The sequence below is a fragment of the Larimichthys crocea genome, chromosome XVI (assembly GCF_000972845.2).
Source record: "Larimichthys crocea isolate SSNF chromosome XVI, L_crocea_2.0, whole genome shotgun sequence".
Classification (NCBI taxonomy): domain Eukaryota; kingdom Metazoa; phylum Chordata; class Actinopteri; family Sciaenidae; genus Larimichthys; species Larimichthys crocea.
The window spans coordinates 7830128-7852328 of record NC_040026.1 but is presented as its reverse complement, the minus strand read 5'-3'; the positions used below and the strand labels follow the sequence as shown (position 1 = coordinate 7852328).

Sequence of the window (22201 nt, the reverse complement as noted above, 5' to 3'; positions counted from 1 at the left end):
GCTCAAATGACTTATTTTAATTGCAGAAATGAGACTGGTAGCCGTCTCATCAAACTCCATAAAACTTTTTCAGTTGTCCATCTTTCATGAAACAGTCTGTCCTCCAGCTCAACCATTCGTTTAAGGGTTCAAAACATTTGAGATATGATTAATCAAGAGAGTTGTTGGCAACATTCGTAGCTGTTTACACTGAATATAAACACTTAGTAAGCCACAAAGTTTAGTGGATTTTTATCCTCTGATTGTGCAGACTTCATAGACAATAAATGGACACTCTGAAATACAAACAAAATGGGTAAAACATGGGTTTAACATGAACAATTAAACAATTCAAACAATAGCTTTTCAAATTAAATGAATAAAAATAATAAAAAAAATTTAAAATGAATAAAAATTCATGTCCATGTGTGTAATTGATAAGGTCAAAATGACCTAATAATGCAACTACTAAAACCACCTGATACAAACACCTGAGAGTCTGTATCCACCTTGCGTGACAGGTAACGCAGACCTGCATATCCAACAAACACAAACACAATATTTCAATAATATTTCATATTTAAAAAACATCTAGTTTGAACATGTATTGCTTGGTGACGTTGTTCATCATCCAGCTCGTGCTGTTGACGTGGAGCCGCCTTTACCTTAGATACCAGGAAGTGATTGACGCACAGACGCACAGGAGGAGGAAACGCGCTTGCACACTTCAGAAAGGTGAGTAAACACAAACCATGTGGAAGTGAGAAAAACCGCCTGGCTTCGTGAAATTTGTCATGTTTAAAGTCGGTGTGTGTTTGAAAAGGAAATCCAAGAGTTGTTTATGTCGTGAAAGAGACGCACACGGTGACACGGAGAGAGACGCGACCAACTAAAAAAAAAACAGTTGAGGAGTTATTAATGGCGGCCAGTTTGGCATGTTTCCTTAATATAAATAATATCTAACGCAGAGTTTCTAATAAAAGTTTAAAAAGTTTTTAAATTAGGAATATGGAGAAACACGGAAGTGCGCTTATTTGGCCTACAAACATGAGCATGACTGAGCCTGATAATATTAGTTCTCCATAAACACACGCACACACACACACACATCATGTACTCAGATAATAAAACAGGAAGAAAGTTGAATTATTGCTGTTTTGTCTTTTTTTTTTGTTTTGTTTTTTTGCAGGTTCAGCCCTGAGCAGCCTGTGATGTTGAAATGAAGCTTAATGAAAAGATTGTCACATATTTTGAATCTTGTAACTCACCAATAGACAAAGAGGGTTACCTGTACAAGAAGGTAAGACACTTTGAATATGAATTTATTCAGATTCAGACAACATGATGTCTTGCCTTCAGCAAATGTAAACTGTGGTTTTAACAACAGCCAGTTTGCCTATAATATTTGAAACATCATCTTGATATTAATAATGATATCTGTACAGCACATTAAAAAGTGCTTTACACTGTAAAATTGAGATTAAACCAAACCCCTACTGTCAGAGAAATGCAGTGAATTACAATAAATGGCATGAATACTATTGCTGAACTCAAAATAAAGTAATAATTTGAATTTCAAAGCTCATAGAAACTTCTCTAGGAAGTCTTGCTTCTGTTTTTTTGTGCTTGCATCACTAAGTTCATAAAACAACCTGCTTGTTTTAAGAAGTGAGTTGTGCAATTCATTGAGTAAATGAAACCGCAAACTGTCCTACAGGGTGAGATAAAGTCTTCCTATCAGAAGCGTTGGTTCGTGCTAAAGGGCAACCTCCTCTTCTACAAGGACCGGCCAGCTGACCGGGACCTGACAGGAGTGATTGTTCTGGAGGGCTGCACGGTCCAGCTGTGCGAGTCCGAGGAGCAGTTCGCCTTCTCGCTTGTGTGGAGCGAACCAGGGCTGCGAACGTACAAGTTTGCCGCTGAGGACCAGGCAAGTCAGGAGAGCTGGATTAAAGCCCTGCTGTCAGCCAATCACAATTACCTGGCCCTGCTAATGATGGATCTAGAGAAGAAGTACAAAGGTGAGAGTACCGAGGGTCTTATTCTGTCTGTGGATGAAAGAGAGCTGCCTTTGTTCTGGAGAGCAGCTGTGTGAGGCGGTGAATCACTGTTTGCAGACGCCATGTACAAGGTGGTACGTGGTATGCAGTCAGTTTAATCTCATAACATCTGTCTGTCAGAGTGTGCAACATTATACAAGTTTGTAATGATCTAAAGACTTAGACTTTATCAAACTTTGTAGCAGTTTTTTGAAGTTGAAATTTGTGGTTTTGTCGTATTTGATTACAATAAATTTGAAGGTTTATGTGGTGTTTTCTCTGTATATGTGAATCAGCTCCTCTGTGATGATGAATTAGCAAAGACTCAATGTAATAAACTTTACAAAGGCTGGTTTTATTGCAAGTTATTTAGATGACAGATCTGTGTTGTTGTTGTCTCTGCTGTGGTAAGATAATCAATGACCTAGTACTCAAGATACAATGGAGATTTTGGACACTTCAATATGCTCAAATTACTTCTTTTAATTGCAGAAATGAGACTGGTAGCTGTCTCATCAAACTCTATAAAACTTTCTCAGTTGTCCATCTTTTGTGAAACAGTCTGTCCTCCAGCTCAACCATACGTTTAAGGGTTGAAAACATTTGAGATATGATTAATAAAGAGAGTTGTTGGCAACATTCGTAGCTGTTTACACTGAATGTAAACACTTAGTAAGCCACAAAGTTTAGCAGATTTTTATCCTCTGATTGTGCAGACTTCATAGACAATAAATGGATACTCTGAAATACAAACAAAATGGGTAAAACGTGGGTTTAACATTAACAATTAAACAATTCAAACAATAGCTTTTCAAATGATTATTATTATTTTTTTTAAATAAAGCTGACATGTTTTAATGTCTAGCAGCTCGGATGGTTGTAGCTCAGGTGGAATGAGGATGTCAACATATCAAAGTCTCTTTAATCAAGACAACAAAACTGTGGAGGTATACTTATTTATGTGTTTCTCTGTTCCTCAGATGCATTAGGTGAGTTCTCCAGCGAACCAGCCAACCCTTTCGTCATGCCAAATTTCAACACAGCAGAAGCGGGATATCCTGCAGCCTCTTTGAACGCACAAAGTTCAGCACTCCCTTCGTATTTAGCACCGGGTGTAGGAGCAGGACCTGGTTTGAGCTCCAATCCGATGCTTCAAGCTCCAACAGTTTCATCCAAATCAGCCAGTAAAAGATCACCCAAACTGTGGCCCAAGAGGAATGCAAATGTGGTGCCTATTAACACCCCTGCTCCGCCTTTGGGGGAGTGGTCAGGGGTCTGTTTCAGCACCAGGGAGGAATTTAGCAAATTGCACGAAGATTTTGGAAAAGAGGTGAAGGAACTGATTGCTGATTGGTCAAAGAGGGGACGAGACGATGAAGTTGTTCAGGAAGAAAACTTAATAGATTTTGGATGATGTGTGTAATACCCAAATTGAATTTCAGCAACTGTGGTTGTATTTCAAAGTACATATGTAAATAGGAATTACAACAATTATTGTTATGTACGATACATTTGTAAATTTTGTTGTTCAAGAGCATACTGTTTATTTTTTACCTTTTGTGCCATGGAGTAAATAAAAGATCTATGATCTCTTGCTCTACTGATCTTTGCTCCTTATCACAGTGCAGGGAATTATCATCCACATGAACACCAACTGCTAATGTGGCCTCTGGACTGATCATCTGGTTTAGTTTAACTGTTCGTATTTGCAGAAATAAAAAAAAGCAGGAAAAGCTACATGAGAATAAAAGGTTAATATTGACATCTTAATTTAGAACTGCAAACAGTGACCTGTGTCATACATGCAGTTACCAAAAATGAATGCACTACCATCAGACTGAAGAATCTTCTGCGGTTATGGCATGAACCTTTCTGTACAGATACCCAGTTATATCTTTTCTGATACCACTGACATATAAAGCCATCAACACAAACAGCCATACAGGAACTGGCAAACTAGCTGATGAAAGAATAAATAAACACTACTACAAGACATTTGATGCCAGATTTCTTGCTAGACAAACTCTTAATTAATTAGTTATTAAGACAACAAAAACATTGAGGCTGAGACATTAAGCTCTGATATTAAGTGCTAAGATGATATTGATTGTCTAATTGTCCAGTTTGTCTATAGACAAATTCTAGACTACATTCACCCCTCAAAGCATGTCAGTGATTGTGGGGATAAAAAAAGAAGGGCCGACAGTTGTTTAGGGGCAAAGCAGGCCAAGAAGGGCAAAGTCTGCCGAATTTTAAAAGAGGGTCAAAATGGCTGGGAAAGAGAACGGTGGTGGAGGGGGAGGCAGCAGCGCTATTTCAGTCTAGACAGCTGTCTTGTTTTTATGGTCTTTGACGGAGCTTGGTCTCTTTCTCCCTCTATCTCTCTTTTCACCTTCAAGTCCATACTTGAAGTGTCTGCTCTGCGGCATGACGTTCTTCACATTAAGATTGTTTGTTCTGTTGTAAATCAGTTGCAGGACATTGGGTCAGATAAAAGTAACATCCAGAAAAAATAGGCCATATGTTGCCATGTGAATTAGAAGCCCTACAAATGAGCAAAGATGCAGTGTCAGTTCACACTGTTCCTGGATCCCAATACATACCGTAGCTGTCCAGTGGTGTGATTGATGGCAGCCTATGGAGCTCATATATGGAGTTTAGTGGGAGGGTCACTGTCCTCCTGTTCTAAAGCAACTATACTGGGATCCTTTAGGGGCAACCCAAATTAGTGCTTCCATGGTAGGAAAGCTGCTTATTTAGCCCAATCATCATTTGATATTTTAAGAAATCTTCCTATTACATAGCTGAAAATGACTCTTATGTTATGCAACAGAATTCTTCTTTACTGTCAATATATGACATTAATTTTGCTTTCTACCTCTACCAGTGCAATAAACTATGAAACATGTGCGATCACTTCCTACTATCTATGTCAGTATGGAAGACTGTTTACATTTCTCATTAATGCAAGGTCACCCTATCTAAAGGCGTAGTAGTCGTGTGTCATTACTGGAACTGGACCAATGTCCGTAAGCCAAGTTTCATGACTGTTTATATACTCAGCTGGCCACTGATCTGGTAATGGGAACTAACCTCACACGAAACGATCATTTAGACAGGTGATGACTTAAGGATATGTTTCCTTCAGCTACTTGTTGGCAGCCCAAAGGCTGTTAATTGCTGTTAATCCAAACCATGTGTGTTTCAAAGGGGTAAAACAGCAACAGCCTGTCATCATACACTGGATTTTGTTCTCTCATGGTGGATATAAAAGAAACAAAAATAGCCACAACAAAGACTCACAGTATATTAGTGATGATAAACAAGTGTACAGGGCCAGTTCAGTTGTCCTGCAGCATTCCCTGTCTGTCAGTTTTGCCATATTAGTCCAGATGACACCAAAGTCATGCCTGTGTGTTGGCATTGAATTCACCTCATTCCAAGTCTCCTGGGGCCTATTTTGGAGCATCGGTAAGCCGATCAGTCCCACCACCTCCTTGCTCCTCCCTCTTTCTGTTACTTTCCCTCAACTCTGTTTCCCTGCCAAACCTGATGGTGTGGCTAAAGTTAGCCCCCCGTGGGCTAGTATATAAGACCCCAAGGGTCCCAAAGCTTACATGTCAGTCACATCGGCTTTGGCTTAGGCTTCTCTTCTTGACCACCAACAACCCCACAAACTTGAGAGATGGTGAGTGTGGCCGTGTCCATGGAAAGAACAGTCTCTAGGGATGTAGGATCTTCTCGATACTAAAGTGATGAGATGAAAGCATCACTGAAACATTTGCTATCCGGATTACCAAAAGACCAGGAAGCAAAATTGTAGGAGTCTCTTGAGACGAATCTCCTAAATTGTGGATTTGGACCAAATCTTAACCTTTATCTGCTGGTTTGAGAAAAAATTTGGCTAACATCTCAAACAATGATGAAATACTGAAACACAAAATGCTTTGGGATAACTGGCTTAATATTGTAGTCCTCAAAGCAATTGGATAGCACTTTACCCACTTAATTGGGTGTTAAGTACAAAAAATAGGTAGATTTCTTTTGTGAGGAGAAAACGCTCTTTACAAAAGCTTTTTGTTGAAATGGGGGATTTGTTTGGCAATTTGGCAAAAGCCACCAGATGTAGTGATTTAATTAGGCTTTTTAGAGTTTGGGTTTATTTATTTCAAGTTACTGAAACAAGCTATCTTGTGTCCTTTCATTTTTTGACCTTGCAATAGGCATCCTTAACAGTCTTTGCATTGCTCGTTTAGAGTTAGCCAAGATCTCTGCATCTTAAAGTGAAGTCTGTTTGGTTGATGTTTCGCATGTTTGAAGTGTATTTGACCATCCATCCTTTCACAGGCACCCAAGAAGGCCAAGAGGAGGCAGCAGCAGGGTGAGGGTGGATCCTCCAATGTGTTCTCCATGTTTGAGCAGAGCCAGATCCAGGAGTACAAGGAGGTAAAGTTTTCCTCATCACATCACACGTACTTCATAGCTGAATTTTTCTAGCTGTAAAAATGTAGGTGTTTCTTGACTATGTGAGAAAAGGGACATTTAGTGCTTGTTCAAATTCAATTTAATTTGACCTTGGAGGTTATGCAAGAAGGTTTTACTAAAGATACTAAAGATCTGGCTCAGTTTGACTACGTGGCAGTGAAAACATTCTCATGAGCACGACAGGAGAATAAATCTGACCTTTTCTGATGACAGCAGCAACCTCATCCCTGGGGTATCTCCTCAGAGGCTCAAAAAACTCACTCCCTGACCCCACAGGAATGTGTCCCAACAGCTGGTGGACAGTGATATTAATCAAAGCACGAAATAGAGACTCAAGGTAGAACAGACAAAAAAAAAGTCTACGCTTAGGGAAGAGAAAAGGGAACAAAATGTTTTGTTGTAATATTTAAGGATGTAGAAAGTAGAAAACAATTGTTGAGGCTCCTCAGTATACAGGTATGAAAGAAAGAGAAGACAATGACGACAGCGGATTAGCTGACCCTTTACAGGCTCCAGAAGGTGAAATAACATCGGGGACAGGGTCACAAGATTTAGTCACAAGGCAAAAAAAGGAGGGACTGACAGCTGTAATCAATACCTTCTCCTTAAATGTCGCAAGGGGCTTGTCTCAGATTCCGAGACCATTTTAACACCTTAGAAAGACAAGTGGTCGACCAGCTGCCAAGTCCCAAAAGGTTTGCAATGCCTTCTTTGGTTTCACTCAGTGTTACGCCCAGCTATGTGCAAAGAGAGGTGGAGAACAGTTCCACATTTACACTTTTATGTGGGCAGACTATCTCATGCAAACAATTATCGTAAGCAGATCCTGTGACAAGGACCTGTGACAAATCTGAGGATCTCCGTTTTGATTGTTTATTAGATTGTTTTATTATTAGTTGTACTCTGTTTATAGATTTACTGTATGATTTTTTCACTGACTAACCTCTCCTCTCTTACCTAACTCTTCCCCCGACAGGCTTTCACAATCATTGACCAGAACAGAGATGGCATCATCAGCAAGGACGATCTGAGGGACGTGCTGGCCACCATGGGCCAACTGAATACAAAGAATGAGGAGCTTGAGGCCATGGTGAAGGAAGCCAGCGGCCCCATCAACTTCACCGTCTTCTTGACCATGTTCGGCGAGAAGCTGAAGGGTGCGTTGACACACATGCTTTTATCTTCTTATTTTCTTACTTGTTTTTTAACCATTAAAGATTAACTGACTGCTTTCACTTTTAGGTGCTGATCCCGAGGACGTTATCGTGAGCGCTTTCAAGGTCCTGGACCCCGAGGGCACTGGCGCCATCAAGAAGGAATTGTAAGAGCTTTTACATTGTATCACAGTAACAGTTTGAGTTTGTTGTGGCACAAGCCTGATGCAAGATATATATGATGTTCATTTTATTTATTTTTTTCCCTCTCCAGCCTTGAGGAGCTCCTGACCACCCAGTGCGACAGGTTCACCGCTGAGGAGGTGAGCTGATCAGTCTTTGTCTCCACTCATATTTACAGTCTGACATTAGTTGTTCAGGGTTGTAAGCCATTTCTTTAATCCCTCCTCTGCAGATGACCAACCTGTGGGCTGCTTTCCCCCCTGATGTGGCTGGCAATGTGGACTACAAGAACATCTGCTACGTCATCACACACGGAGAGGACAAGGAGGAGGAGTAAATCTTCCCCTCTCTTAAAATCTCTACCTCCGTTCAAACCTATACTCATCCTACCCATCTACTCAACCCCCCTCCTCCAATGCCGTGGATTCCTTGCACACTTTTGCCGCCCAGTCCGTTCTTTCCGCTTGCCAGCTCACTACAAAAAGACTTGTCTCCTTTTTTGAGATACATAGTGAGAGGACTGAAGGCTGTGGGGGTGTTTGTGTGTGAGGACACAACAGGGGAACATGGGATTATTTTCAATAAAAAATAATCTTGTGGTACTGAAACACTCTCTCTATCTCTTTCCCTGCCTCTTGTTCCTCCTCCTTTTCCTCCCATCACTCATTCTGTCTTTCTGTGTTGAGGCCAACAGTGCATGCATCATACCTACGTACAGCGTGTACGCATATTCAGTCCAGTGTGCACAGCGGCCAGTCAAATGTCTCTTGGGTGCTGTGGTGCAAGCACAGTCACTTACTTGAAACAAGTAAGCAGCCTGACTCAAGTGGTCTGTTAGTCTCAGCCCCGACACAGAGTGTTTAATGGATCTGTCCTTGGGTTTGTATTAGGAAGGAGTGCACAGTAAAAGAGTGGGAGTACTGTACTATAATAGATTGCCTACCCCTCTCTTTTTTTTATCTGTCTCTCTTTCTACTAAACACGGGTCTCAAAGGAAAAGTAGCAGAAAAAACAGGAAAGCATGATTTTATTTATATTAAAGTTGTGCAAATAGAGAAAGAGATGGTGAAAGACAGTGAGTGGGAGGCAGGGATGAAATAAACAAAAGTAAAACATCTTTGTCTTTGGCTCTTCTTCCTCCCACTCATTGCTGTTTCTCTCCTGTTGTTGTGACTATGTCTGTAACTAAGAAAGATTGCAAATAAAATTCACTATCTTTCGTATGACACTGTGTCTGTTGGTTTAACTTGGTTGGTGTTAGCACTGGTCGACCGTGGACATCCCTTTAGAACGGTGACTGTGTACTAACTGTTACATGCATGTCACAAAGCATTATCGGGGTCAAAACTACAGAACTTTAAAGTCTATTCTTGATCTCACAAATGTAAATAAACATACTATAACATATATAAAGATATAAGAAACACATAACAATCTAAAAATAGGCGAGCACATAGTAAAAATTATTGCCATATGAATCTATGTGATCAAATTCAAACTATAAACGCTACAGGAACTAGCACAGTTTGATAATGTTTGTGATGGCAAGATTAAGGTTTTGTGTGCAGTGTATCTGTGCAGATTCACCCAGTGCACAACCTGCAATGTATGTAGGAACCATAACTGCCGTTTGACCCTTTGGCCCTCTCGCTGGGGGAGAATATTCAGCGGTTGTGATGACTAGTCATGAAAATGTAAACCAGCAATTGACACCATGCTGCAGCCATGTTTAAAAAAAGAGTCCTTCAAGGGTGCCCTTTAGGTAAAAAAAAGTGATTAAGTTCCCTCTTTGGTGCCCTTCCAGTAGATGAACATAATGAAGTGTCTTCTACTTCGCCTTCCAGTAGGGCAAACATGATAAAGTGCCTTTAATTTTGGCCTACAGGTGGAGAAAATGTGATGAAGTACTATAAAGGCATATGTTGGAAAATTAGTGGGCCACTATGTTCCTCTAAATATTGAAGCAGTTCATAGTTCCAGTGTGTTTTCATTACAGGATGTAGTAGTTATACAACAATTACTGAGTTTGGTTTGAAACTGTTTCACCATAAATGCATCGAGACTTTCTGTCAACAGGCGCTATTAATTTTTTAAATATTTTAACCACTGCCAAACTATGATGTTAACATTATGTCTGCTACATCAGAACATAGTAATGCATTGTAATGACACATTTATGTAATATCACTTTTAATGACATCATGCTGTCACTAATCCCCCCTCACTCCCCGGGCAATTACACAGAATACATGTAGAAAAGATGGTTTAATAAATGGATGTAAATACTGGCATTTAACATTTGAGCAATTGATAGGACCCCAGAGAGTTAATATGACCATGCTTTAGATGTGTTTCTGTTGTTGTCTTGTTCTTTTAAAGTTGTTGTTGTGGCTGAAAACATACATCCAATGCAGATTCTACTTCTTTCTCTTGTTTAGAAGATGTATATGTCATATAATGTTATGTCACGTCCTTCCTGAATTTACAGTAAAAACTCATTCAAATCTGGGTGGAAAACTGATGTATGTTGACAGATGATAGATTTGTGGTGTGACTTGTCACATTTAATATTCACCATCACACCTATTATTCAAATCAAGAGAACTTACTCGAATGCAGCAGGTCGTATAGTCATTCTACCTAGAGCGAGGGCTCGTCTCAGCACATTCAGTTGTTGTAGGTGGGTGCTTGATTAATAAGAGAGTAAAAGAAAGTTGTATATAGTGCATTTTAGCAACAATAACAAATCAAAATGTCACAGTTAACTAACATCAGTGACTACTCTAATACAACAGCTGATTCTTTTCAGCTTTGTGAAGATCATCCAGAGGGTCTTTTCTTCTGGATATGTGTCTCTATCGTTTCTTTTGTTTTTGGGTTTCCCGGAACTATCGTCATACTGTTGGAAATGTTACAGAAAAGAAGAAAAGGAACCCTGTTCACCCCCAGTGATGTTTTTGCCTTTAATCTCACTGTCATGGATGGGATTTATTTGTTCTTCCTTCTGCCAGAGTTGTATTTCCATCTACATGGAGACCACGAAATTCGGGCATTATCTAGTAAATTCTTTTTTTCATTCAATATTTGCGGGAGGCCTCTCTTTGTAACCCTCGTCTCTCTGGACTGTTACCTGGCTGTGGTTCACCCAGTTATATATCGGGCAAGAAAGAGTCTGACTCCCAGGATCCTGATGGCAATTGGTGTTTGGATTGTGACAGTTTCTTCTGGATTGCTTTTAGTTACCATAAATAGTGATATTTTAACTAGCTCTGTGGCAGTCGTTTTTTGTGTTTTTGTTCTGCCCATTGTTGGATTTTGTGACTTCTGCATCATCTGGAAACTGAGCAAATCTAGCCCCGGAGGAGGAAATCTGCACCCCCGGAAGAAAAGGGCACTGCTGATCATCATCAACAACCTTATTCTTACCTGCTTTTCCTATATACCTCCATTAATTATTTTGTTGATATCCCCACAAGCATCCGTGTCTAATACCTTTAATTGTCTTGTGATGGTTCCAGTTATGTGCGCCAGTATATTAGGAACTACAATTTCAGTCATCCTGTTTTTGATCCATCTGGGAAAACTAGATTGTTTAAAATGATGAAAGCAGAAACAAACCTAATTTAAACTCTGTTTTGTCTTTTCAGCTGTGAGAGAGCATAACAATGCATATGTACATATGTTTATTGTAGCTACATACTGCTTATTAATCTAGTGTTGCTGTTTGATATATAAGGTTCACAAGCACATGTCAAACAAGTTACACTATTGAATTTTCAGATTTCATGTGAAAATATATGAACAGACTATAAACTTTAATTTAGGTTTTTTGTTTTTTACTTGTTAAATTTTAATAAACAACCTAGCTAGTTGCATTTATTTATGGGACTGTATCAAACTGCATGATATAATTTGTATGGGCATGATCTCTATTATTGTGTTTCATGATATTTATATTTTTTATTAACATATTGTAATAATTGTTTGATAGTTTGTTCTGTTGTGTGTGTGTCATATCACCATTTAAGGTAATAATATCTATTTGCATAATACATATAACTTTATAACCTTTAAACTCTGCTTAAGACTGCTTAAAGAATTATTTTTTCCCTATTTGCTCTTTGTATTGCAACTGCATGAGTTTTTAAAAAAGGAAGTAGATGCTGTGATATATATATATATATTTCCGCTGTCTTTATCTTTAAATGTTTTTCCTGAAAACGCATAACAGACTGATAAATAACATCAACTGTGGGGGAGGGTTACTTATTTCAATAATTCTGTTATGTTCTTTACGTAGTGATAAGATAAACCCAGATATTACACCTTGGTCATAAATACATTTTGTATTTTATTCACTATGTGTTATTAACCAGTAAACTGTTGCTTCAACAATATAGGAAATAATGCATGTCGCTGTTTGTTTGATTGACATTTGTCAAATTGCTTCATTTACCTAAAAGGCAAGTTTGTTTACCACATGTTATGGAAAGACACAGGGGTGAATGTGTGCAGTGAGAAAAGACTTGCATATTCAAAGCAAGAGCCATTTTCCACAAGAACAGCAAGGACACCTGTTGATGTACATTTTCAAAACCAGTGGGGGAGGTAATAAAAACATAGACACAGTATGTATATTATGTGGCATCATAGTGATTGAGTATCTGCAGATCACACATGTTTTTCATGGGGTTATAGTCCTCTTAGATGTGTAATAATTATAATATACACTGTTGCCCATAAAGTTGGAAATAAAATATTTTTTACCTCTTCTCATGAAATGATTGTGACTTATTCTTCATAGATAAAGGGTACCTTCTCATAACTTTATTGATCAATCTCTTCCAAACATGTCAAAGCGGAATTTAAACCACAATTAACCTGAAATAGGAATTTAAAAGAGGAATGTGTCCGAAGACGAAATTACGTTGGCAACAGTGTATTAATAATAGTACTAGAATATGTAAATATGTATACAATATGTTTGCAAAATAAAAAAAGAGCTGTATAGTTTTGTGCAGACATGTGCAAAGTATTCACCAGAGAGTGTATAAAAGATCACAATATTTAGAATATTTAAATGTGAAAGGTATTTTTAAGACATAGTAATCCAAAAATATATGAATTAAAACGTTGTTAAAGGGTTTTGCTACTACTACTCATTGCTACTACTACTACTACTACTACTACTTGCTACTACTACTACTACTACTACTACTACTACTACTAATAATAATAATAATAATAATAATAATAATACTTAATTAATAATAATAATAATAATATATAAACATATACAACATATAAATTAAATCTATACATCGGTATCTATGTACAAAACATTGAGAATAAAAGAAATCAATAGATCAATGAACACGTGACCCAGTCACGCGTTTCAAAACAGGAAGTAAAACAAACTGCAACAAAACGTCTTGCTTTCAAAATAAAATCTCCCGATGTGTGACTTTAAAATACCAGTAGCGGATCTACCAAATAAGAGGGCTAACAAAAACTAAAAAATATTTCTCCATGCCAAGTGAAAATATAAAGCCGTACAGAGGTGATACTATATTTACGTCGCTGTGATATCACTCAAAATAACCCGCGTCCACAAGCGTCCACCAGTTAGTGTTTTATTTTGAAAATCAGCGGCCGGAAGCGTTGTGTGAGTGGTGAAACTTGCCCCGGGTCCAGTGGAGCAGTGGAGCAGTGGACGCTCCGTCAGGACTGTGAGTGTGCACCATTTCAGGCCCGGTTCGTGTCTCCAAACTCGGTATGGCTGTCTGGTAATGTGGGCCGTCGGCTGTGGAAGCCATCGATGCCGCTGTCGACCCGCCGTGCCTTCGTGAGCTCTAACGGGCTGAGACCAACAACAACAACCGCCATGGCCTCGGCGTTACCCCGCTGCACATCTGTCAGACTCCCCGCTGCGGTGGCCACCGTCACCGTCCTGCTCCTGATGTCGGTGACCACCGTACAGTCCTCCCAAGGCGACAAGGAGCCGGTTTACCGAGACTGTGTGAAGCAATGTGTCCGGACCAACTGCACCGGAGCTCGGCTACGCGGGTTTCAGTCAGGCCAGCCGCGGTACATGGCGCTGACAGGTGAGCTGCTGTTGGCAGGTAGAAGTCAGGATACCTGAGCTTGTAGCTACATGTGTGCATACCCAACAATAATACATCTAGCTATGCTGTAACTGTGTTCACTCATCCATGAAGCTGCTCTTTATTTTCTCATCTTTCATGTCACATGTGATCTTTAACTTGAGAGCTGAATGCCAGTTTTTCCAGCTGAACAAGGTGCCACAAAAGGCCCATTGTAACACCACCCTCAACCCCTCATCAACATTTGAATAGTGTGTCTGTGTGAGATTTTAAAACAGACCTCAGTTTTTTACAGTCAGAAATGTGATTTGAAGTTGTAATCCAACCAGCAAAGCGAAACTTAGGGAGTAGTGTCACCTTCCCTTCAGCTGCAGATAATAATGTGCCTGTCTGTCACCCAAGGACACCTTACAATAAATAAAAGTAGACATTAAATAACAAAAACAAACAAAAAGAACCATAAAAGTAAATCAAATTACAAGAATATAACTTTAAAAACTGGTTAAAATAGGACAATGCAATTGAGTCAGATGGAAAAGGCTATTTTAAACAGGTGGGTTTTGAGTGCGGGCTTAAATTGTGAGAGTGAGTTGATGTCCCTTATGACGGAGATAAGGAGGACTCATTTTTATGGCTGCCACTAACTGTTTTTTTTTTATTTTTTTATTTCTGATTGTTAAGTAATTGACCAATTTTGGCCTTTTAAAATGTCAGAAAATTGTATGGGGGGGAAAAAAATCACAATTTCCCATAAAGGTGACATCTTCAAATGTCTTGATTTGCTTTTATTCCAAACTATTCAATTAAAATAAAAGAGCATGTAAATTACTGTTTAATTATTAGAGTTGTTGCACTTGACTCAGTTAAATGGTAAGTGGACTGTACTTTTATAGTCTTCCAACCACTCAAAGCACTTTTTATACTACATATCACAATTACCCATTCACACACACACACACACACACGCACAATGATGGCCAAGTATTTGGGGAGCTCATCATTCATATAGACATGTGGCGCAGAATTCAGGAGTAATTTGGGGTTCAGTATCTCATTCAACAAAAACGTCCTTGTGTATTTTGTGGTTGTGTATTTGTACCTATTATCTGCAAGTCAACCTGAACTTGACCCTTAAGGTCTGTGTCAGTGCCTGTTCATTCTCAGAGCTCCTCTTTCTTTCGTTCCTGGTGTTCCAGGTTGGACATGTCGTGATGACTGTCGCTATCAGTGCATGTGGACCACCGTGGGGCTTTACCAGGCCGAGGGGTACAGAGTCCCGCAGTTCCATGGCAAGGTTAGTGCTCCTGACATGGTGTATCACAGCGATCTTCGTCACAAAATTAGATCCAGAGTCATTCTGTGTGTCATTTTTCCTCCAAAGTAGCTCCATAATCTGTTCAGTTTAATCATTATATTATCGTATTATAATATTGATATCTTTTATTTCTTCCAGTGGCCGTTTGCACGCTTCCTGTGTTTCGAGGAGCCAGCTTCTGCCCTGGCCTCTCTGCTCAATGGCCTGGCTTGCCTTCTTATGCTGCTGCGCTATCGGAGCATGGTGCCACGCCAGAGCCCCATGTACCACACCATCAACGCCTTCTCTCTGGTGAGATGGAGCAAATAACAGAACTTAAACACAAATAAATACACCAACACTTCCACGACTTTAAAACCTGTGTGTGTGTGTGTGTTTTCTTTAGGTGTCTCTTAATGCCTGGTTCTGGTCCACAGTGTTCCACACCCGGGACACGTATCTAACTGAGGTAACAGTTGTTAACAGTTTAGATAAGTATAAAGCAAGTGTTTTTGAAAAACATCCTATGAAAAATAATCATTGTCTTCTCGTGTTTTATGACTAAACTCTAAACTCAAAGAGTTTCAAAGGTGCACAGAGCAGCATGGAGTTTTGTTTCTCTCTGCTTCTCACCTTTCAGCCCTGGTTGGGTCCACTTACTCCTGAAACGGATACGTGCTCTGGCAGCAGCTGTTTATATGAAGGGTTGTTGTTGTGAGCTGCTCGGGCTCACTATGCAGACCAGCAAACCGAAACAATGAGCTCAGCGCAGCTGAAAGCAACCTTAATGCAGACACTTAATGCAGCTTTATTGTATATTGAGTTGAGAACTGCAAAAATACTCAGACCACCTCCTGAGACGAGTGTTTTTTGTTGTATTGTCTAATTAGTAACATCCTGCAGTGCAGTATATTTCCTCTAGCAGAAAACAGGCACAATATTTTTCCTCCTGATCTTAATTTCTGTTCTGTTGTGTTGTTCTCTTTCAGAAAATGGACTATTTCTGCGCAACAGCTGTCCTTCTTTACTCAATCTACCTGTGTTGTGTCAGGTGAGCTCTAAAACAGGCTTGACCTACAGTTGTCTTCATTTGTCCCATGAAGGAAGATGTAAACATGACCGCAACTCAAAATGACATTCAGCTCTATTAATCTTTGACCCTGGTTCACGTTTCTGTGTAATATTTCCTGAATCGGTTTGGATGTTTTTGATAAGAATGAGTAAATATTACTCCAACTGACGTCACTCGTGATGAAGAATGTTATGTTAAATATAGTTGTTATAACATTGTCCCTCCTCTCTTCATCAGAACATTGGGTTTGAGGCGACCTGGGGTGTCCAGCATGGTGGGAGTCCTGCTCATCTTGCTCTTTACCTCGCACGTGTCCTACTTGACCTTTGTCCGTTTCGACTACGGTTACAACATGGCTGCTAATGCCTCCATCGGTATAGCAAAAGCATATTAGTCATATTAAGCTCATGTGTGATTGGTCTTAATAGCTGAGCTACTTTAAGGACTTTTCTGTTGCTGCCTTATACTTGTTTCTACACCATGTAAACTTACCAGCACTTTCCTATTACTAATTTTAAAATGTTGAGACTGATGTACTGCTTCATATTTCTCATATTTTTAATGTCTTTCGTCTATAAAGGCATGGTGAACCTCCTGTGGTGGCTGTGTTGGTGCTGGCAGAACCGGCGGACCCTGCCATACTGGTGGAAGTGCGGCCTGGTGGTGCTCCTGCTTCATGGTCTGGCCCTGCTGGAGTTGCTGGACTTCCCTCCAATGCTCTGGGTCCTAGATGCTCACGCCGTGTGGCACCTGAGCACCATACCGGTCCACTTCCTTTTCTACAGGTTCGTCCACCGCTCTACTTTTGTTTCATTTATTGTTTTGTTGAGAGAAGCATTCCAGGCGGTGTCAGATTTTTACTTTAAAATGTCACCAAAAAAAAAAAAAGCATAAATACCTTTTTATAAATGATCCATACTTCATTCTCCTTCCAGTTTCCTGATCGACGACAGCCTCTACCTACTAAACACAGAGAAGATGGGTGTCAAAGTCGAGTAGGAGGAGCTCATCGTCTCTTCGCCATGCCTTCGCTCTTGCACCTCTCCAATCAGGGCAGCTGGACACCTGAACACAGAAGTAGCTCAACCTCTGAGATGACATGCATGACACCACTATGACTTCCATCAGAGTAGACACTGTTTACATCGTTTTTGATTTTAATTTATTCATTTCGGGGGTAAACTTTGCCTTGTACTGCCATGTTCTCTACAGTTCGTTTACCACACGTCACAACACTCCAAAAACAAGATGAAGGAAAATGTTTTGTATTCCACCACAGCAGACTCACTTTTTGACCTCCAATTGCGATTTTTACCCTCTGTACTGAAACTGATCCCCTGATCCCCTGTCCCCATGATTTGACTCCAACCAAACTCTCGGAAGTCCACCACACTCGGCTCTACACAAACGGCAGTTTGCCGTGGCTGACAATAGATGGCACCAAATCCTTTTTGCCAGGCCACCATCTGAACATAGTCTTGTCCGGCACAGCATGTGTCGAGGTCCATCTGTGCCAAAAGTGGACTGGGCGGACACAGAGAGGTGCCCCTTGTGAAGAGGAGGGGATGGGAGGGTGGGGGTGGGGGTTCTCCCAGTAGATTGTTCTAGAGAGAGGGGGAAGGGGGTTATGTTTGGAGGCTATTCTAGCTGACTGGGTTTTTTTTTTCTTTTCTCACCATCACACCTTTATTTTTGTGCCTCTGTTGTTTCCACTCCTGCTTTTGTAAAATTTCAGATTTTCAGTTTCATCAGCTGCCTTAGTTGTTTTACTCCTTTTGTTGTCGTCGTCGTCGTTGTCGTTGACCAATTTGTGCTTTATTCTGTTGACAGTTTTACTTTGATTTCTTAATTTTTGGGTGGGATATGCCTCATGATTATAAAATTTATATTTTTATTCACCTGGATTGCCTTTTAGTGTGAGAAAAGGAGGAAATGATTGCGGTAGGACAAATATGCAGCAACAGGAAGCTGGGACTTTTATTTTTTTTTTTACATAAAGAGTTTCTAATAAATTCGGGGATCAGGTGGTGTGTGTGTGTGTGTGTGTGTGTGTGTGTGTGTGTGTGTGTGTGTGAATAAGTGTTTAGGTGTTGCATTTCTTGCTGTAATAGTCCCCAGAATGACACACACACGACCAGCTGCTTTACAGATAACTGCCCCATCATGTAAAGGAGCCCATTGATTTCATTCCGTGTCTGCCTTACACACTTTCTCATAACATGTTTATCACTGACCTCTTTTTTTAAAATCAAATCTTTTTGATTTTCCTCTCACATCTCGAACCAAAAAAATCATATCATGTACAGTACGTCTTCGTCCCTCAGAGTTTCCCTCCCACATGTGCACTTTACGTGTGCGTCTGCACGTTTACATGCATTTTCTGTTTTGAAATTCTGTCCATGCCTTTTGTATTCCTGTGCGAGAATGTGAACAATGACCAGCACGCGTGTACACGTTGCCTTGACTTGACATTGTGTTGTTTTTACCGCCAGAAACTGAAATCACTGTGTTTATGTGTGTGTGTTAGAGCGAGATTGTGCTGATCCTTTTGTAAAGCTAGAGAGAGATAGAGAGAGGATGTGTGTGTGTATATCTATATATACTGTATGTTGGAAGATTGCTGCGTGGATGCGTGTGAGACAATGGGTAAATTTAGCTTTGCTGACAGCCTTTGATGGGGGTGGGGGAAGACCGAGGATGAAAGACATGACGAGGCTGTCATAGGTTTGGGTGGCAAAGAGATGCTTGAAATCGTGGCAGAGATACTGGCCTTATAAGATAAGAAACATTATATATACTTATCTTATATATATTATTATATATCTATATATATATATATATATATATATATATTATATTTTTCTCTCATGTTTGTTAAGGACTGACATTCATGAAATGTGGGGCCCAATTGTGACAATATAAAAAGCTAAAACAATTTTAATTTATGAAATTATTGCCATTTCATAACTGAAAGTACTTCTTCTGATAAGAAACTTTATAAATTATTTCATTGGTATCTGTTTGAATAAGTTGAAGATTTCCTGAGCAACTACCATAAAGCAAACTCCAAAGTTTTTGCTCTGTAAATCATTTCATTTTTCACTTCCTTCTTCCTCACTAACTCCTGTTCCTTCACTTATCTGCTGCCCCCTGCCTGCTGCCCTGTGCACCATCACCTCTCCTCCTGAGTGCACTTTCCTCCACCTCACATCTGATATTTGACCAAAAAAAATAAAATAAAAAATCTTAAAGAAAAGGAGCAAATAAAAGTGTTCTTTGTTGATAAGGAATGGTGTTCTGTCGTGTGTTTTCTTCTTGCTTGAGAGTTTATCTCCTGTAAACATGATTCTCTTCTTCAATGTTGAATCTGTATTAGTGTTAGATAAGAGGAGCAATGACTAAGGATAGGCTAAACCTGTTGCCTTTAGAGATGTACTCAACTCAACATGACCCTGTGTAGTTCTATGCATTGTACTGTTGTGGCTGTTTTAACTGCATCATATACAGTCAGATTCCAGTCCTAGCCTGGCGGGTCGTGAGATGATTAATGGAGACGGTAAGAAAAAAACAAAGTTATAATCTTTGCTTTTTTTTTGGTAAAATATTGGATAATAATAATAATAATAATTTGAAATTAAGCCACTTTAGAGAATAAATGTCACTTTGGTAAAACTGATAACTCATCTCAGACATCTAAGACAAGACACTGTTTTTGGTAAGGTTAAAAACAATATATATACCAATGAATCATAGTAGAAATGGAAAAACTAAGTAAAGTACATACATATAATATACTTAATTAAATACTGCATAACACCATATTTCTGATAATGTATTTTCCATCATGCACTGCTCATAATCTTTTTGTCCACTGAAATGTGCGCTCGACCTTTCTAACAGTGCATTAAACTGAAGTTTCTAAGAGAACATTGTGTATCCAGGAAACAAAAAGTGACTCTAAAGTGTAGTCTGTGACTCATTCCTGACCTCTTCCACACAGTCTGATGGTTGTGCTGACCTTGTATTAGTATTAGACGTGCAGATTCTTTGTAAGTTGTCATTATGTCTTTAATACTGCTGAGACAGATTCCTCTAGGCCTGTGTGGGTTGTGCCTATTCGTATAAGTAAAACTGTGAGATGATATAAACTACAAAAAAAAGCCTTTTTTGTACGTCAAGAAATATTCTTGTTGTCCTTGGACTCTCTCACTTGCACACAGTATCTCTCACCCACTTGCTGGCCTTCTTTTCCACCTCAGTCCATGTACAAGTTTTTGGTTATATAAGTGTATTTTTAAAGAAAAATTTGATTATTGGGCCAGGTTTTGACCTCCAAATACACAACTTCATAGTTAATATGAAGATCTGCATGTTTCTACAGGGCCAACAAACTTTGTTCAAGTCTCAGCTATAAACAGAAGAAATTTATAGCTGAGAAAATGGTACAGTACTAAATCTGCTCTGTCCCCTGAAGGCCTGCAGCATAGCTCTGTGGGAGCCAAACATATAAGGAGGACCACCACCACAAACTCTAGTAAAAAGTCTGGGAGTTATGTTCTGTGTGGCTCAGTGAGAAGCTTTTTGTTGTTTCCTGATAGCTCTGTGCAGTAGGTTGGACTCTGACCCTGGCTGCTGTGGGTGTGGAGAGTGGATAGATTGGGATGAATAGAGTTTATTCTTCCTCCTTCAACTCCTGATTTGTGACCGCGAAGTGAGGGGCATGAGAAAAATGAGGATGCTCTAAGTCAGTATAATACAAGTCATTTCCCTTTAATAAATTCAGTGGCACACAAAAATCAACTGGTGGTAAAGGATGAATTGGAATATCTGCGATCATGCTTGAATGCGAAAACATAAGCAGCATAATATTTAATCGTAATAAAGATATTAGATGAATTCTGGGATGGGGCGATGTGTTGTTACTATAGAAACTGTTTGAACTGGATGGTTTGAAGCATTTTTCTATTAATAAATCATTAATAAAGATAAAAGTACTTCACTATATTTCAGAGGTAAATTTGGCCTTTGTAGTCCATCTGCCACTTGTGTGCTTATGCAAAACACACATCCACACTCATACATAAAGTCATTTGTCATGATGAATACTTTTACTTTAAAGGGGCCCTCCACATCATGAGTGATGAATGAAACTCTATCAATGTGCTTTAGGGGAAATTTGAGATCCAGGATTTTTTGTGCATGACTCATACAGTGGTCTAAAATATTTCAGCCTCTGCTGATTCTTTTGAAAATCTGACTTTAAGTACTTTAAATCTATTTTATTATTTCTACAGTTTTTGCTACTGTCACTTAAGAAAATGAGATGAACACTTCCTCCACCACTGGTGTTTGGTGGGGAAAAAAAAGGCATTTGAAAGTTTATATCTGTTATCTGTTAAAATTTTCTGGTGATTGTACTAACCCTAACCCTATACTAATTAAACAATCCATAATCAATGAAATATGCAGTTATTGTTCGTTTCAAAAGTTCTCTAACTGCTGGACACAAACTTCTCTTTCTTAAGTAAATTCTCTGTGTTCGTGAACTGGACTCACATTTTTGTAAATTTCATATTGGACTACAACTAGTTATGATGTCACAACATCAGCTTGTACATACAGTGTCAGAATCAGGGTCATTGAGGGTTAGCTGCAGCGAAAGTGCCCTCTATGGTGATGCAGGGCCTCTAGACTGCCCCACATACTTGAAAACCATAACCTTTACATGGCCCTAAATGTTTAAATAATTAATATTTTTTATTACACAGGTGTGCTGTAGTTATACTTTAAATCTGAGTCACATAATAAACCTTTACCAGGGTTTTGGAACTGTTCCACTATGAATGCATCATGACTTCCTGCTAATTGGTGCTCCACCTTATGCAGCTGCT

General features: G+C 39.4%; 3 protein-coding genes across 3 annotated transcripts; all 3 read left to right on the top strand.

Annotated features, from left to right (window-relative positions):
* Positions 1 to 608: 608 nt before the first annotated feature.
* Positions 609 to 3622, top strand: LOC104926896 (sesquipedalian-1). Its single transcript, XM_010740855.3, has 4 exons — positions 609 to 714; positions 1169 to 1279; positions 1697 to 2000; positions 2999 to 3622. Exons 2-4 carry the CDS (start codon positions 1199 to 1201, stop codon positions 3430 to 3432), a joined length of 819 nt encoding a protein of 272 aa, XP_010739157.3. The 5' UTR covers positions 609 to 714; positions 1169 to 1198; the 3' UTR covers positions 3433 to 3622.
* Positions 3623 to 5604: 1982 nt separating this feature from the next.
* mylpfb (myosin light chain, phosphorylatable, fast skeletal muscle b) lies at positions 5605 to 8956 on the top strand. The gene is made up of 6 exons (XM_010740858.3): positions 5605 to 5706; positions 6366 to 6464; positions 7480 to 7660; positions 7746 to 7824; positions 7932 to 7980; positions 8073 to 8956. Exons 1-6 carry the CDS (start codon positions 5704 to 5706, stop codon positions 8175 to 8177), a joined length of 516 nt encoding a protein of 171 aa, XP_010739160.1. The 5' UTR covers positions 5605 to 5703; the 3' UTR covers positions 8178 to 8956.
* Positions 8957 to 13474: 4518 nt separating this feature from the next.
* pgap3 (post-GPI attachment to proteins phospholipase 3) lies at positions 13475 to 19080 on the top strand. Its single transcript, XM_010740859.3, has 8 exons — positions 13475 to 13944; positions 15141 to 15238; positions 15398 to 15550; positions 15645 to 15707; positions 16228 to 16289; positions 16548 to 16684; positions 16891 to 17095; positions 17246 to 19080. Exons 1-8 carry the CDS (start codon positions 13659 to 13661, stop codon positions 17307 to 17309), a joined length of 1068 nt encoding a protein of 355 aa, XP_010739161.1. The 5' UTR covers positions 13475 to 13658; the 3' UTR covers positions 17310 to 19080.
* Positions 19081 to 22201: the final 3121 nt, after the last annotated feature.